At 45.0% G+C, this 12,727-nt stretch overlaps 1 protein-coding gene across 5 annotated transcripts in view; it reads right to left on the minus strand.

The window, feature by feature from the left end:
- Window positions 1-12,727, minus strand: part of D2HGDH (D-2-hydroxyglutarate dehydrogenase) — a 68,941-nt gene that overhangs the window by 27,073 nt on the left and 29,141 nt on the right. For all 5 annotated transcript variants that reach the window (XM_030197141.1, XM_030197131.1, XM_030197156.1 and 2 more), the window contains exons 4-6: window positions 12,340-12,397; window positions 5,188-5,327; window positions 3,136-3,329 (exon numbers count right to left, since the gene is read on the minus strand). In XM_030197141.1, the coding sequence (XP_030053001.1) occupies window positions 3,136-3,329; window positions 5,188-5,327; window positions 12,340-12,397 (392 nt within the window). The remainder of the gene's footprint in view (window positions 1-3,135; window positions 3,330-5,187; window positions 5,328-12,339; window positions 12,398-12,727) is intronic.

Raw genomic sequence — 12,727 nt, forward strand, 5'->3', positions numbered from 1 at the left:
CAAACTAGGCCTGTAAAATCATAGCATCTCTCAGTCCTGATACTTTACTGAAGAAATGTGACAGTCTGATTAAGTTAATGAAACTTGGAAGTGTTACAACGTTGGCAAGGATTGTGTACAGCTGGACACAGGCATGCTGAGAAACTATAAAAAATAATTGGGCCAGGTGCAGAAAAGTTAAATTTAAGGATGAGCGAAGCTTGGAGATAAGAAAACTTGCTAAGGTTGAAACTTGGTCATAATTGGATGAGAGATAAGAAAGTTGGAACTTGGTCATAATTGGATGAGAGATTAGAAAGTTGGAACTTGGTCATAATTGGATGTATATGCCAATTATGATGAAATTGCAGGTGGCTCATAGGGATCTATGGGACCAAAAAAGCATAAAAGGTCTGCTACCTAAGCAGTGCCTCGGAGAAGCCAGTAACCTGTAAAGGCACATGCCAAGTGTCACGAAGTGCTGCTCTCAACACCTCTGAATGCCTGCATACTAGATATACTGTGATTGCTTCCCCAACCAAAACTATTAATATTATGGCTTTATAGCCTTCTAATAGACTCTATAATAAACATTTGCTAAAGAAGAAAAACCTTGACCAGGACAAACTTGAAAATTACTGGCCAGTACCCAACATCCCAATTTTAGGAAAACTTATAGAACAAATAGTCTGTGATCAACTCAATGATTAGTTAGAAGAGAGAAACTGGCTAGATCCATGTGAATCTGGATTCAGACCCGGTTATGGAACAGAAACAGTTCTTGTATCCCTACTAGATGATCTTCACAGAAACTGAGACAGGGGATTTGCCTCGGTGTTAGTACTACTAGATTTCTCAGCAGCTTTTGACACTGTGGATCATGATATGCTAGCACAACTGGCAGAAAAAGGTATCAGTGGAACAGTACTTGCCTGGTACATATCCTATCTATCAGACAGGCAACAGTCCATAGTGTTCGGCAGCACCTCATCACCACTATGGGCACTGACCTGTGGGGTACCACAAGGATCAATACTGTCACCTATTCTATTCAATGTCTACCTCAAACCACTAGCCAAACTGACTCGGTCAATGGACACTTGGTTCTATATCTATGAGGTTGACATGCAGCTACTCATACCCATTGAACCTGACTTACCCACAGCCCTGAATAAACTGACTACCTGTCTAACATCAATTTAAGAATGGGCTAAAAACAACTAACTTTGCCTGAACCCAAGTAAAACTGAGCTTCTATGGGTCCCTAACACAAATAGGGACATACCTGACATCAAAATCTCTTTGAGGAAATATGAACTCCCCCTCAAATCACAAGTCAGGAACAATGGAATACAGCTCAATTCAACACTTACTCTGATCCCTCAAATCCAAGCAACCTTCAAGAGCAGCTTCTATCACTTGTGACAACTACGCTACCTGTCTCCTTGCATTGAGAAGGCAAGCCTTATCTCAATTGTGCATGCCATGATAATATCAAGACTGGATTATTGTAATGCACTCTGCACTGGTCTGACTACAATTGATTCAGAATGCTGCAGCAAGATTAATAGAAGGCTGTAAGCAACGTGACCACATCACACCATTTTTGCATAAACTTCACTGGCTACCGGTATAACACAGAGCCAAATTTAAAATTCTCTGTTTGACCTTCAAGGCCCTTAAAGGAAATGGCCCAGAGTACTTAAATAGGATCTCTCTCTACACACCTTCAAGGTCACTACGGTCCTCCCAAAGAGTTTCCCTAACCACACCCTCTCCAAAGAACATCACACGATGTGATACCCACAAGCGAGCCTTCTTCGGAGTAGCCCCCACACTCTGGAATGCACGCCCTGAAAGGCTTCACTTAACGCAAGACTATCTCTACTTCAGGAAGTAGGTGAAAGCTTGGCTCTTCAACCAGGCCTTTAATGGAAGACACAAATGACACCGGCTGCACATATTATAGTGAGACATGTTTATCCACTCCTACCCTAGCCAAGATAATGTTCAAGCACCTTTCTGACCTCATTTGCAACTCTCTTTAACTAGTCCCTTATTTTCTTACTCTTGATTATCTTATTTATATGTTCCATCATTGATTATACCCTATGCTGTCTATTAAAATGTTTTATTGTGTTAGCATTGTAATGTAGTATACTATGCCATACTTTGTATTGTTTGAATATTTTTACTGCTGTAATTGTCTATTGGTTATGTTTGACTTATTCTTGCTGTACACCACCTTGAGTGAATTCCTTCAAAAAGGAGGTAAATAAATCCTAATAAATAAATAAATAAATAAATAAAATAATAGGCCTGTCTGGTAAGGTAAGACAAGCCTATGATCAATAATGTAGCCCTATCTGAAGCTTCCTCAAATAACCCCCAATGTACAGTGTTTAACTACAGATTTATCTATTATTAAGGCTCTGACAAACTCATAAGAGAACATAACTCCATCCCTTTAATTCAAAGGAATAAATACAACCAAAGAGCATTAAAGGCAGTAACATACTGTAATCACTTCTCTATTCCTGGGGCTTTTCTATTTTCACAGAGTTTGTACCCAGAACTGCTCTGTTCCTACCTTCCCCCACACAGCTAACATCAATGTCTGCTGGGTTTTAAATTTACCAGGGCAGTTACACAGTCATGTTTGACTGAGGGAGAGAGACAGTTTAAAGAAGGGAGAGGAGAGGGAGGCACAGACTCCCAAGAGAGAAGGACATGAATGTATGATTGTTTTGTGATCTTGCTGTTCGCTAATAAAAGATGTTATTAAAAAAAAAAACCAAGTTGTCAGAATAAAATGTATCTGATAGATAGGGCAGGAAATGTAAAACTGAAGATGTGTCCGATTAACTGCTAAAATCTTCTGAATATTGTCCTTATACATACTGAAAGAGTAAAATCAAAATATATTACACTGGTAACTATTAGGGGCAGGCTACTGAGAAGAAAGAATATATAATCCTATGTAAGATACTAGCATCAATTCAGGTAAGTAGTTAGTTCAAATATAATACAGCAGTATTGAGAGATAATACTGGAGTGAGGGTTAACATAAGGTAAAAGGTTAGAGGAACACAGCAAGACTGTGATGGATAGGAAAAAGCCCAGACTTGTACAGGTATGAGATGACTCTCCTCTCACCGCTTCCAGTCCCAGGACTGTACCCCGCAGAGAGCCATATCGCAGAAGCCGAATTCCACCTGCATTAGTGGCCACATTCCCTCCAATGTGACAGCTGCCCTTTGCTCCGAGATCGAGGGGCATGATAAACTCCTGCTCCTCCACATACTGGTTCAGGGTCTCTAAAATGCAGCCTGCTTGGCAAACGAGGATTCCTGAAACCCAAAAGAAAAACTTCTCTTGTTACCTAGAAGCTGAGTCAGTTCCTGCATCACAAGGCTCGAACTTGGATAATTCTCTCCATGACCAAATATATAATTAAAAGTTTTTACTGGCACCACACGGTCAAACATATTTTCCAATCTTGACTGCCATCCTTTAGGACCTTTTAATGACTTTTTGGCCTCATGGATATTTTTGATTTGGCATTACCTATGTTAGAAACACTTTAGACATCACACACACACACACCCCCCTCCTCCTCTCCCTTACCCAATCTAATATTATCCCCCCCACTAGAAGGTTCACAACCATCTCTCTAAAATCTCCTAGTGGTGCCACTCAAGTACTGTAAGTTATACTTCTACCTTCGCTCCACCCAAAGTATTAGCACATCTACTTATAAACCTATTAAAAAGTGTTGTATAAGTGTGAGCCCATGTTTTTGTGTTATATATGCGTAACTTGTTATTCTGGCCATCTACTTCAACCACACCCTAGAGGCTCTGGTGAATTTTAAAATTAATTTCTTAACCCACCTCTTTAACATTGCTTTTGACTTGTAACCACTCCCCCACATTAATTGATTTCCTTGCTTTATTTTTGTCTACTAGATTGTAAGCTCTTTGAGCAGGGACTGTCTTTCTTCTATGTTTGTGCAGCGCTGCGTAAGCCTTGTAGCGCTATAGAAATGCTAAATAGTAGTAGTAGTAAGTAACTAGAAGCAATGCATGGAGAATACATTTTTTTCTGGCCTGTAGAAACAGTTCTTCCTGCCACATCACCTTCATCAATTTCCCAATCACTCAGTATTACCAATGTGTAGATTGGAGGTTTCCATGCACCTAATACATGGACGGGGAAGCAGGGTATGGATCTCATGTTCCTGTCACCTCCCTGTTTCACTCCTTCCTGCCACATCACCTTCATCAATTTCCCAGTCACTCAGTATTACCAATGTGTAGATTGGAGGTTTCCATGCACCTAATACATGGACGGGGAAGCAGGGTATGGATCTCATGTTCCTGTCACCTCCCTGTTTCACTCCTTCCTGCCACATCACCTTCATCAATTTCCCAGTCACTCAGTATTACCAATGTGTAGATTGGAGGTTTCCATGCACCTAATACATGAAGCAGGGAATGGATCGCATGTTCCTGTCACCTCCCTGTTTCACTCCTTCCTGCCACATCACCTTCATCAATTTCCCAGTCACTCAGTATTACCAATGTGTAGATTGGAGGTTTCCATGCACCTAATACATGGACGGGGAAGCAGGATATGGATCTCATGTTCCTGTCACCTCCCTGTTTCACTCCTTCCTGCCACATCACCTTCATCAATTTTCCAGTCACTCAGTATTACCAATGTGTAGATTGGAGGTTTCCATGCACCTAATACATGAAGCAGGGAATGGATCGCATGTTCCTGTCACCTCCCTGTTTCACTCCTTCCTGCCACATCACCTTCATCAATTTCCCAGTCACTCAGTATTACCAATGTGTAGATTGGAGGTTTCCATGCACCTAATACATGGACGGGGAAGCAGGGTATGGATCTCATGTTCCTGTCACCTCCCTGTTTCACTCCTTCCTGCCACATCACCTTCATCAATTTCCCAGTCACTCAGTATTACCAATGTGTAGATTGGAGGTTTCCATGCACCTAATACATGAAGCAGGGAATGGATCGCATGTTCCTGTCACCTCCCTGTTTCACTCCTTCCTTGAAGCTCACTGCCCTTGTTAAGTCACATATTTTCTTCAGCTACAGAAAACTATATGCTGTTGCCATAAGTGTTCATTTCCCTCCAGTCCCAGATCAGAATTTACCGGGAGAAAGATGAGCTCTTACCAGACACACCGTTGAAACTGATGACCTGATTCATCAGCGCTGTGGAGAGAATAATCTCATCAAAAACGGGCACGCTGCCTCCTACAAGTCCTGTGTTGCCCCCCTGGGGAGTCACAGCTAGATTCCTTTCATTGCAGTACCTGCGGAAGACCACAGTTACAGAAGCTAAACTTATTATATGGGCAGATGCTTGCAGGCCGGTGTCATGTGCAATACTATATGCTCACAAACATGACGTGGAAACAAAAGACAGATTATCAAAATCTGAAACTGATGATACTGAACAATTACAATTTTTAGTATAATACTTGCAATCTCTACAGTTTTGTAGCACATGACCAACATGTGAGAAATATAATGAAAAAAAAATTAAAATAAAATATTGGTCAACATCTCCAGTATCTTCCCAGTATATAAAAGTCAGAAAATGGTAAAGATTCAGACTGCAAAAGATGGATGCCTAGTGACAACTAAAGAGTATAGAGTAATGACAACTTGAAAATATGGAGAAAAATTACTGGAGTAAACTTAGGTCTCTTTGAGGGACATAATCGAACAGCGCCGGCCATCTTCAGGGCTGGCTCCGCAAGGGGGCGGAGCCAACCGTACTTTCGAAATAAGGTTGGGGCCGGCTAAATCGATCGCCGGGTGTAGAGGAGATGGCCGGCTTCGTTTTTCAGCCATAATGGAAACCGGGCCCGGCCATCTCAAACCCGGCGAAATGCAAGGCATTTGGTCGTGGGAGGAGCCAGCATTTGTAGTGCACTGGCCCCCCTCACATGCCAGGACACCAACCGGGCACCCAAGGGGCACTTCTAGAAATAAAAAATAAATAAATAAAACTAGCTCCCAGGTGCATAGCTCCCTTACCTTGGGTACTGAGACCCCCAAATCCCCCCCAAAACCCACTCCCCACAACTCTACACCATTACCAAAGCCCTTAGGGATGAAGGGGGGGGCACCTATATGTGGGTACAGTGGGGGTTTTTTTTTTGGGGGGGGGGTTTGGAGGGCTCACATTTACCACCACAAGTGTAACAGGTGGGAGGGGGATGGGCCTGGGTCCACCTGCCTGAAGTGCACTGCGCCCACTAAAACCTGCTCCAGGGACCTGCATACTGCTGTCAGGGAGCTGGGTATGACAATTCAGGCTGGCATAGAGGCTTGAAAAAAAGTTTTTTTTGTGTGTGTGGGAGGGGGTTGGTCAGTTGGGGATCCTTTTTGCAGTTTGGTCGTGAAAAAAAAGGGACCAAGTAAAGCCGGTGAAATGCTCGTCAAGCCTGGGTTTTTTTTTTCATTATCGGGCGAAGCCGGCCATCTCGTGAGCATGCCCCCGTCCTACCTTCACTACCCTATCGACACACCCCCTTGAAGTTTTGCTGGCTTCGCGACGAAAAGCAGTTGAACCCGGCCAAAATCGACTTTCGATTATACCGATTTGGCCGATTTCAGGAGATCGCTGGCCATCTCTCGATTTGTGTCGGAAGATGGCCAGGGATCTCTTTCAAAAGTGAGCTGGTTTATGTGATAAGCTCAAGAGCAGGAGTACTGTATGATGTAGCACCTCCTGCAGGCTGCCCCTGGTAGGCAGACCAGCCACCAATATCCCCATACACCAGTCTTCCAAACAGAGCTACACATCCACACCTTTTTTTTTAAAGCACTTAATTTTTTTTGATCTGCTTTATAGCCCCAATAGAGTAACTTTCATTTCCTTTTAAATATGCGGGCACATTTATTATCAGGACATATTTGGAATGAGCTTATACACCACCCTTTTCATTCCCCACATGCCAAGCTAGCTCTTGTCTGCTTCCCAGCTGCAACCTTCCTAATTAATCAGGTTTATAGCTCCCAGCACTGCCTCTCTCTCCAACCCAGACAGTTAACTGCTTCCACAACTTAAGAGTAGGGCTGGAACTTTCCTTCTAAGCCCTTCTCCTGCGACTCAAGTAAGTCAGCTGCACAACAGCTCCCATTCCCACCTTTCTTACCAGACTCTTAGGAGGCTGTGAGTCAGTGGTGTGCTGGAAAATTTTTAACAGGCTCTCTCTCTGGGCATAGCCAGCCCTGCAATTTGGGGGGGGCCTTGAGTGGACTAGGGGGGCAATGCATTTCTCTCTCTCCCCCTCCCTCCCCATGCGGGCATGCTAGACATACCTTTGCTGGCAGGGAGGCCGAGCCCCACCAGCCAAATAAATGGACCACTGCCACTCCCTGCTGCTTATTTCTGGCTCTGAGCAGCATGCCAGGAATTCTCATGCATACTTGTGCGAGAAGTCCTGGCATGCTGCTCAGAGCCAGACACAAGCAGCGGGGAGCAGCGGCACTCCATTTAATTTGGCTGGCGGGACTTGATATCTTTGCCAGCAAAGGTGGCCCATCTCAATGCTGGAGATTTACCACTGCTATTCTGCTCATTGAAGACCAATGAGTAAGGTTTTTCTTGTGGGCACCAGGCCCCCAGCCATGTCTAAAACCAGTTCTGGCAGACGCACATTCCAAAAACTGACATATTCTAAACAATAAATAGAAAATAAATGTCCTTTTCTACCTTCATTGTTTGGTCATTTTATTGTTCTTATTGTGTTGGTCCCAGTCTCTGATTTCTGCTTTCCTCTTTCTTTCTTAACTGTTTTGCCAGAGTCTACTTGTCCATTTGGCACTTCCTCTCTCTTCATGTCCACCATTCTCTCTGCATCCCTATCTGTCTGACCCAGCATCACCCCCTATCTTCCTACCATGTTGAGCATCTCCCATCTCTGTGTTCCTATTCTTGCCCTATCCAACATATCTCTTCTGTGTCCCTATGCCTCCAGCCACATGCTAGCATCTCCCCCTCTCTTCCCCCAGGGGTCCAGCAAGTATTCTTTGCTTTTCCCTCACTTCTGTTGTGTCTTCTCCTCTTTGCAGGGTCAGCACTTCTCCCTCTTCCTTCTTTCCCTGCATGTCCTGGCACCTTTCTCTCTTTCTTGTCCTTCCCATCCCCAAAGTCCAGCACCTCTTTCCCTCTCTGTGGCCCTTCTCTCCCTCATTCCCCTCACCTCACTGAATCTCTTTCTTTGGTACCTAACCTCCCTATCCAGCACTTCTCTGCTTCTTTGCACCCATCTTGATGCAGTACCTCTGTCCCTCATTGACCCACCCCTTATTCAGCAACTCTGTCCCTCTCTACCCATCCTGATGCAGCACTTCACTCTCTCCTTACCCCCCCCCCCCCTCCATGCAGTACCTGTCTTCCTCATTGCTCCCTCCAATGCAGCATCTCTCTCCTTCTTTGACTCCCCATGCAGCAACAACTCTCTCCTTCCTTACCCCCCCCCCCATGCAGCACTTCTCTCCCTCCCTCCAACCTCCCCCCATGCAGTACCTGGCTGGCTGGCTGCCTCCCTTGTCCCCCCTCCCATGATGCAGTATCTGTCTCCTTCATTGCCCTCCCCCCAAGCAGCACCTCTCTCCCGAGTCTCGACCCTCTTGATGCAGATTCTCTCTCTCTCCCTCCCTCCCCTTCCACATGCAGTACCTAGCTGGCTTTCTCCCTTGTTGTCCCCCCCCCTCAAGCAGCACCTCTCTGCTCTCTCCCCTCGCACTTCCTTGCCTCTTGCTCTTGTCCGTCTTCTGCGTTTAATTTTTTTTTAAGCAGTGTTAACATGTCAGCAGGAACAGGCCGCTTCAGCCAATCCCAGGGACCTTCCTTCAGCATGTTCCGCCCCCGAGGGCTGAAAGAAGGCCCCTGGGATTGGCTGAAGCAGCCTATTCCTGCTGACGTGTTAACACTGCTTAAAAAAAAAATTAAGCGCGGGTTCGCGCGAAGCAAAAGAAGAGAGGTTGGGGGGGTGGGAGGAGGAGAAACAGAGAGAGAGAGAGAAAAAGAAGAAGTGTTGCATGTGACGGTGTGAGAAGAAGATGCCCAAAGCCACAAGGGACGCCAGCGACATTGCCAGGTGGGGACCAGAGCCCAAATTTTGGGAAGTACTACCTTTATCGGGGCATAATGGGGACCCGGGAGTAGTAGGATTGCCAATCCCATACGCCAAGGGTGCATTGCGATACCTGGGTATTTTCCTTAGCACTAGTCCTGGGACATTTTACAAGCAGAATGTAACGGATCCCGTAGAAAAAATCAGGTAGTTGTGTGTACATTGGAAGGATCTGCCGCTTTCCTTGATGGGGAGAATAGCTTTAGTAAAAATGGTCCTGTTACCCAAAGTTCTCTACCCCCTATAGGTGACACCTATTTGGATTTTAAGGAAGGAGGAGCGTCTGTTCCACTCCATTATCCGCTCCTTTATTTGGTGTGGGAAGGGGGCAAGAATTGGACACCAGAAACACTCCCATAACAAGGGGGCAGGCGGCCCAGGATTACCTGATTTTCGCATGTATAATGTTGCAGCACTTATGCGTTTTATTTTTGAAGGGTTGGCAGATCATTATCGTTTTTTGCCAAATAGAGGGTTGGAGGATTGGAGTCGACCATGGTCCTTTATAAATGTAATACACATGCAGAATAGTACTAACCCTCAGATAGCGGGTAAGCTGGGCTTTTTGAGACCCATGAGGAGGGCGTGGATTTGGTGGAGAGAGCATCAACATCAGTCACCAGATGCGTCCCCCTTTTTGGGCATGGTGGGTAATGCGGAGTTCCAGGCGGGTATGGGATGCTCAGTGTTCACCAAGTGGAAAAAAATGGGTGTAGGATTCTGGGCCATCTCTTAGTGGAGGGAGGGGATTCTATGGAATCTTTTGATCAAATAAAAGAGAGATGGGACGTCCCTAATAATAACTTGCTACAGTATATTCAGGTGAGGCATTACTATTCTTCTCTGAAGGGGGTATATGGGGATCAGTGGCTGTGGGGTTCGTTAGATAAAATTCTGCTTCGAACACCATACAAAGTAAACAGCCTTTCCACGTGGTATAAGATTTTACAAATGCACATCTCAGAGGGGGGTATGGAAAGGTTGGTGGGTCAGTGGAACAAAGAACTGGGCACGAATTATACACTCCAACTGTTCAGTAAGCTCTTTGCCACATTATATGCAATGGTTAAAGCAGCGGATTTACAGGAAACACAATATAAGATACTGCATTGAGCTTATATTACCAAGGCTAAAGGGGCAATTATGGGCCTTTGGGGGGATGGACAGTGTGCTAGATGTCAACGGGGAGGGGGAACACTTCTTCACTCTTTCCTGGAATGTCCGAGCCTCTCACTCTGGAACGAGGCCTTTCAATTAATTCACCAGGTCACTCAAAAATGGATAGAGTGGGACTATGCAACTATACAAACTCTATTGATAGCCTAGGGACTATTGCAGCCGTATAGGTGATTCATATATATGACCCTACTGTTAGTAAAAAAAAACTGTTTTGTAATTTTGAACCTCCTCTGAGAGCATACCAAATGAAGCATGGAGGGTAAGGATGAGAGAGGTTGGCAAGAATGAGAGCCGGATCTATACCAAATCCTTAAAGCTAGCAAATAAGCAATATTTGAAGATGTGGACAGACTATTTACAGCAGTTAAGTTAAGGGAAGGTGGGGGGCGGGGGAGGGTTGGGCAAGGGAAGGGGGGGGAAGGGTGTGTCTGTGTTATGGATGGTATGAGATGGTGTGCAGAAGAAAGGGATGGATGAGATGAATGGATGTGGGGGTATATGAAAAAGCCGATGCAAAATGGGCTGCACTATGTTGTTGGACTCTTTGGTTTATACTAGATATCCTATGGGATATACATTGTATGCATTTTGACTGTGTTATTGACATTGTGGAGTGTGATCACAGATTGTATTGGTGACAATAAAAATTAATTAAAAAAAAAGGAATAAGCACTGAAAGACATAGGAGAAGCAAACAGCAGAGGTCGAAATAGACTGGGTGCGAATGTGAATAAACACAATCCTTTATTAATAACACAGCTCACACTAAATCTAAAACAGGACTTGGCACGGACCATGTTTCGACAAACACCTGGCATCAGAAGTCCACATCAATCCACATCAATTCATATACTACATCTGAAGAAATAAAGTGCATTTCAAGATAGTAGATTGAGATTACATTTAACTCTGTGAATAAAATAGCAGCGAGCTGTCACAAACCCTTTGAAAACCAACCTAAGCGTCAATAACGGTGTCGGTAAACTGCAGCACCTTCGCAAACCCAACTGAAAGCCAAAGATACATTTTCTGTTGTTGCAGCTGAGTTATGCTTGTTCAGCTCAATAACAGGGGACAGTGGTGTTCCCTGCGGTTTACTCCACTGTGCTACTTCCTGTTAGCTGCTTCAGAGGAATTCCCCAAAGCAAGCTCTACCAGCTGCTTTCTCTTAAGTAGCCTAGTGGTTAGTGCTGCGGACTTTGATCCCGGGGGAACTGAGTTCCATTCCCACTGCACCTCCTTGTGACTCTGGGCAAGTCACTTAACCCTCCATTGTCCCAGGTACAAATAAGTACCTGTATATAATGTAAACCGCTTTGAATGTAGTGGGGAAAAAAGCACAGAAAGGCGGTACCGTTCCCTTTCCCCTCTTCTTAGTTGTGCCCACAATAGGTGAGGGTAGTTTTGAAAGCCTGCTCATACAGCACTAGACCTTCATACAGGGTCGCCGAGACACATGGCCGGGCCCAGGGCAGAACCGGACTGCCGCAGGCCGCCCCCCCCCTCGCACCGCTGCTCCCGCGCCTTTTTGTCTTTGCCTCCAAGGGAGGGGGGGATGCCAGCAAGCCGCTTCCTGCTCCCCCAGTCTGTCCTCTCCTGCTCCTGTCTGTGCTGGGAGTCAGAACCAGGATGATTGTATTAACGCGATATTGTGCTAATGCAATTATCCGGGTCCTGGGCAGCACGCAGGAGCAGGGGAGGACAGACCCGGAAGCAGGCAGCAAGAAGCAGCTTGCTGGTGCTGGGCCTGGAGAATTCCCCCCCCCCTGCTCCCCCCCCTTCGGCGGCCTTGCCTTCTTATTCTATTAATTATTAGTTCACCAGCTTACCTTCTCCACCAAAATTATTCCATATTCTCATACTTTACTATGTCCAGCAGAATGTTTACATCAAAGTAAACATAGTAAACATCAGAATGTTTACATCATAGTAAACATTCTGATGTTAGTGGTTAATGTACCTTTTGTTTGGCTGCAAAACACAATATGGTTACCTTAGGATCTCAGACACCTCTCCAGATATTCTTGGCTTCAGTAGCACCTTACTGCAACCTGACATCAACAAAAAAATAAAATAAATAGGTGCAAGGAATAGGCACAATGTAAGTGGTGGGATCGGAGTAGTGAAGCCCGGTCATGAGGTTAAGCCTGACAGAAAGCCTGAAAGTCCTACATAATCTGTGTGCCCCAGTTAGCTACTGAATGACAACCAGTTTAGCCTTAGAGCAGTTATTCATTTCCAGCTCTCAGACAATGGGAGAACTTGAGGCACCTGGTGCATTCATCAGCAAAAGAAAAATGAATTGTTAATAATCATAGAATAATGATTACTGAAAATACTTCATACCAGGCAGCGGTTCCCAAACTGTGATTCGCAGTGAA

Source organism: Microcaecilia unicolor, chromosome 1 (assembly GCF_901765095.1).
Source record: "Microcaecilia unicolor chromosome 1, aMicUni1.1, whole genome shotgun sequence".
Taxonomy (NCBI): Eukaryota; Metazoa; Chordata; class Amphibia; order Gymnophiona; family Siphonopidae; genus Microcaecilia; species Microcaecilia unicolor.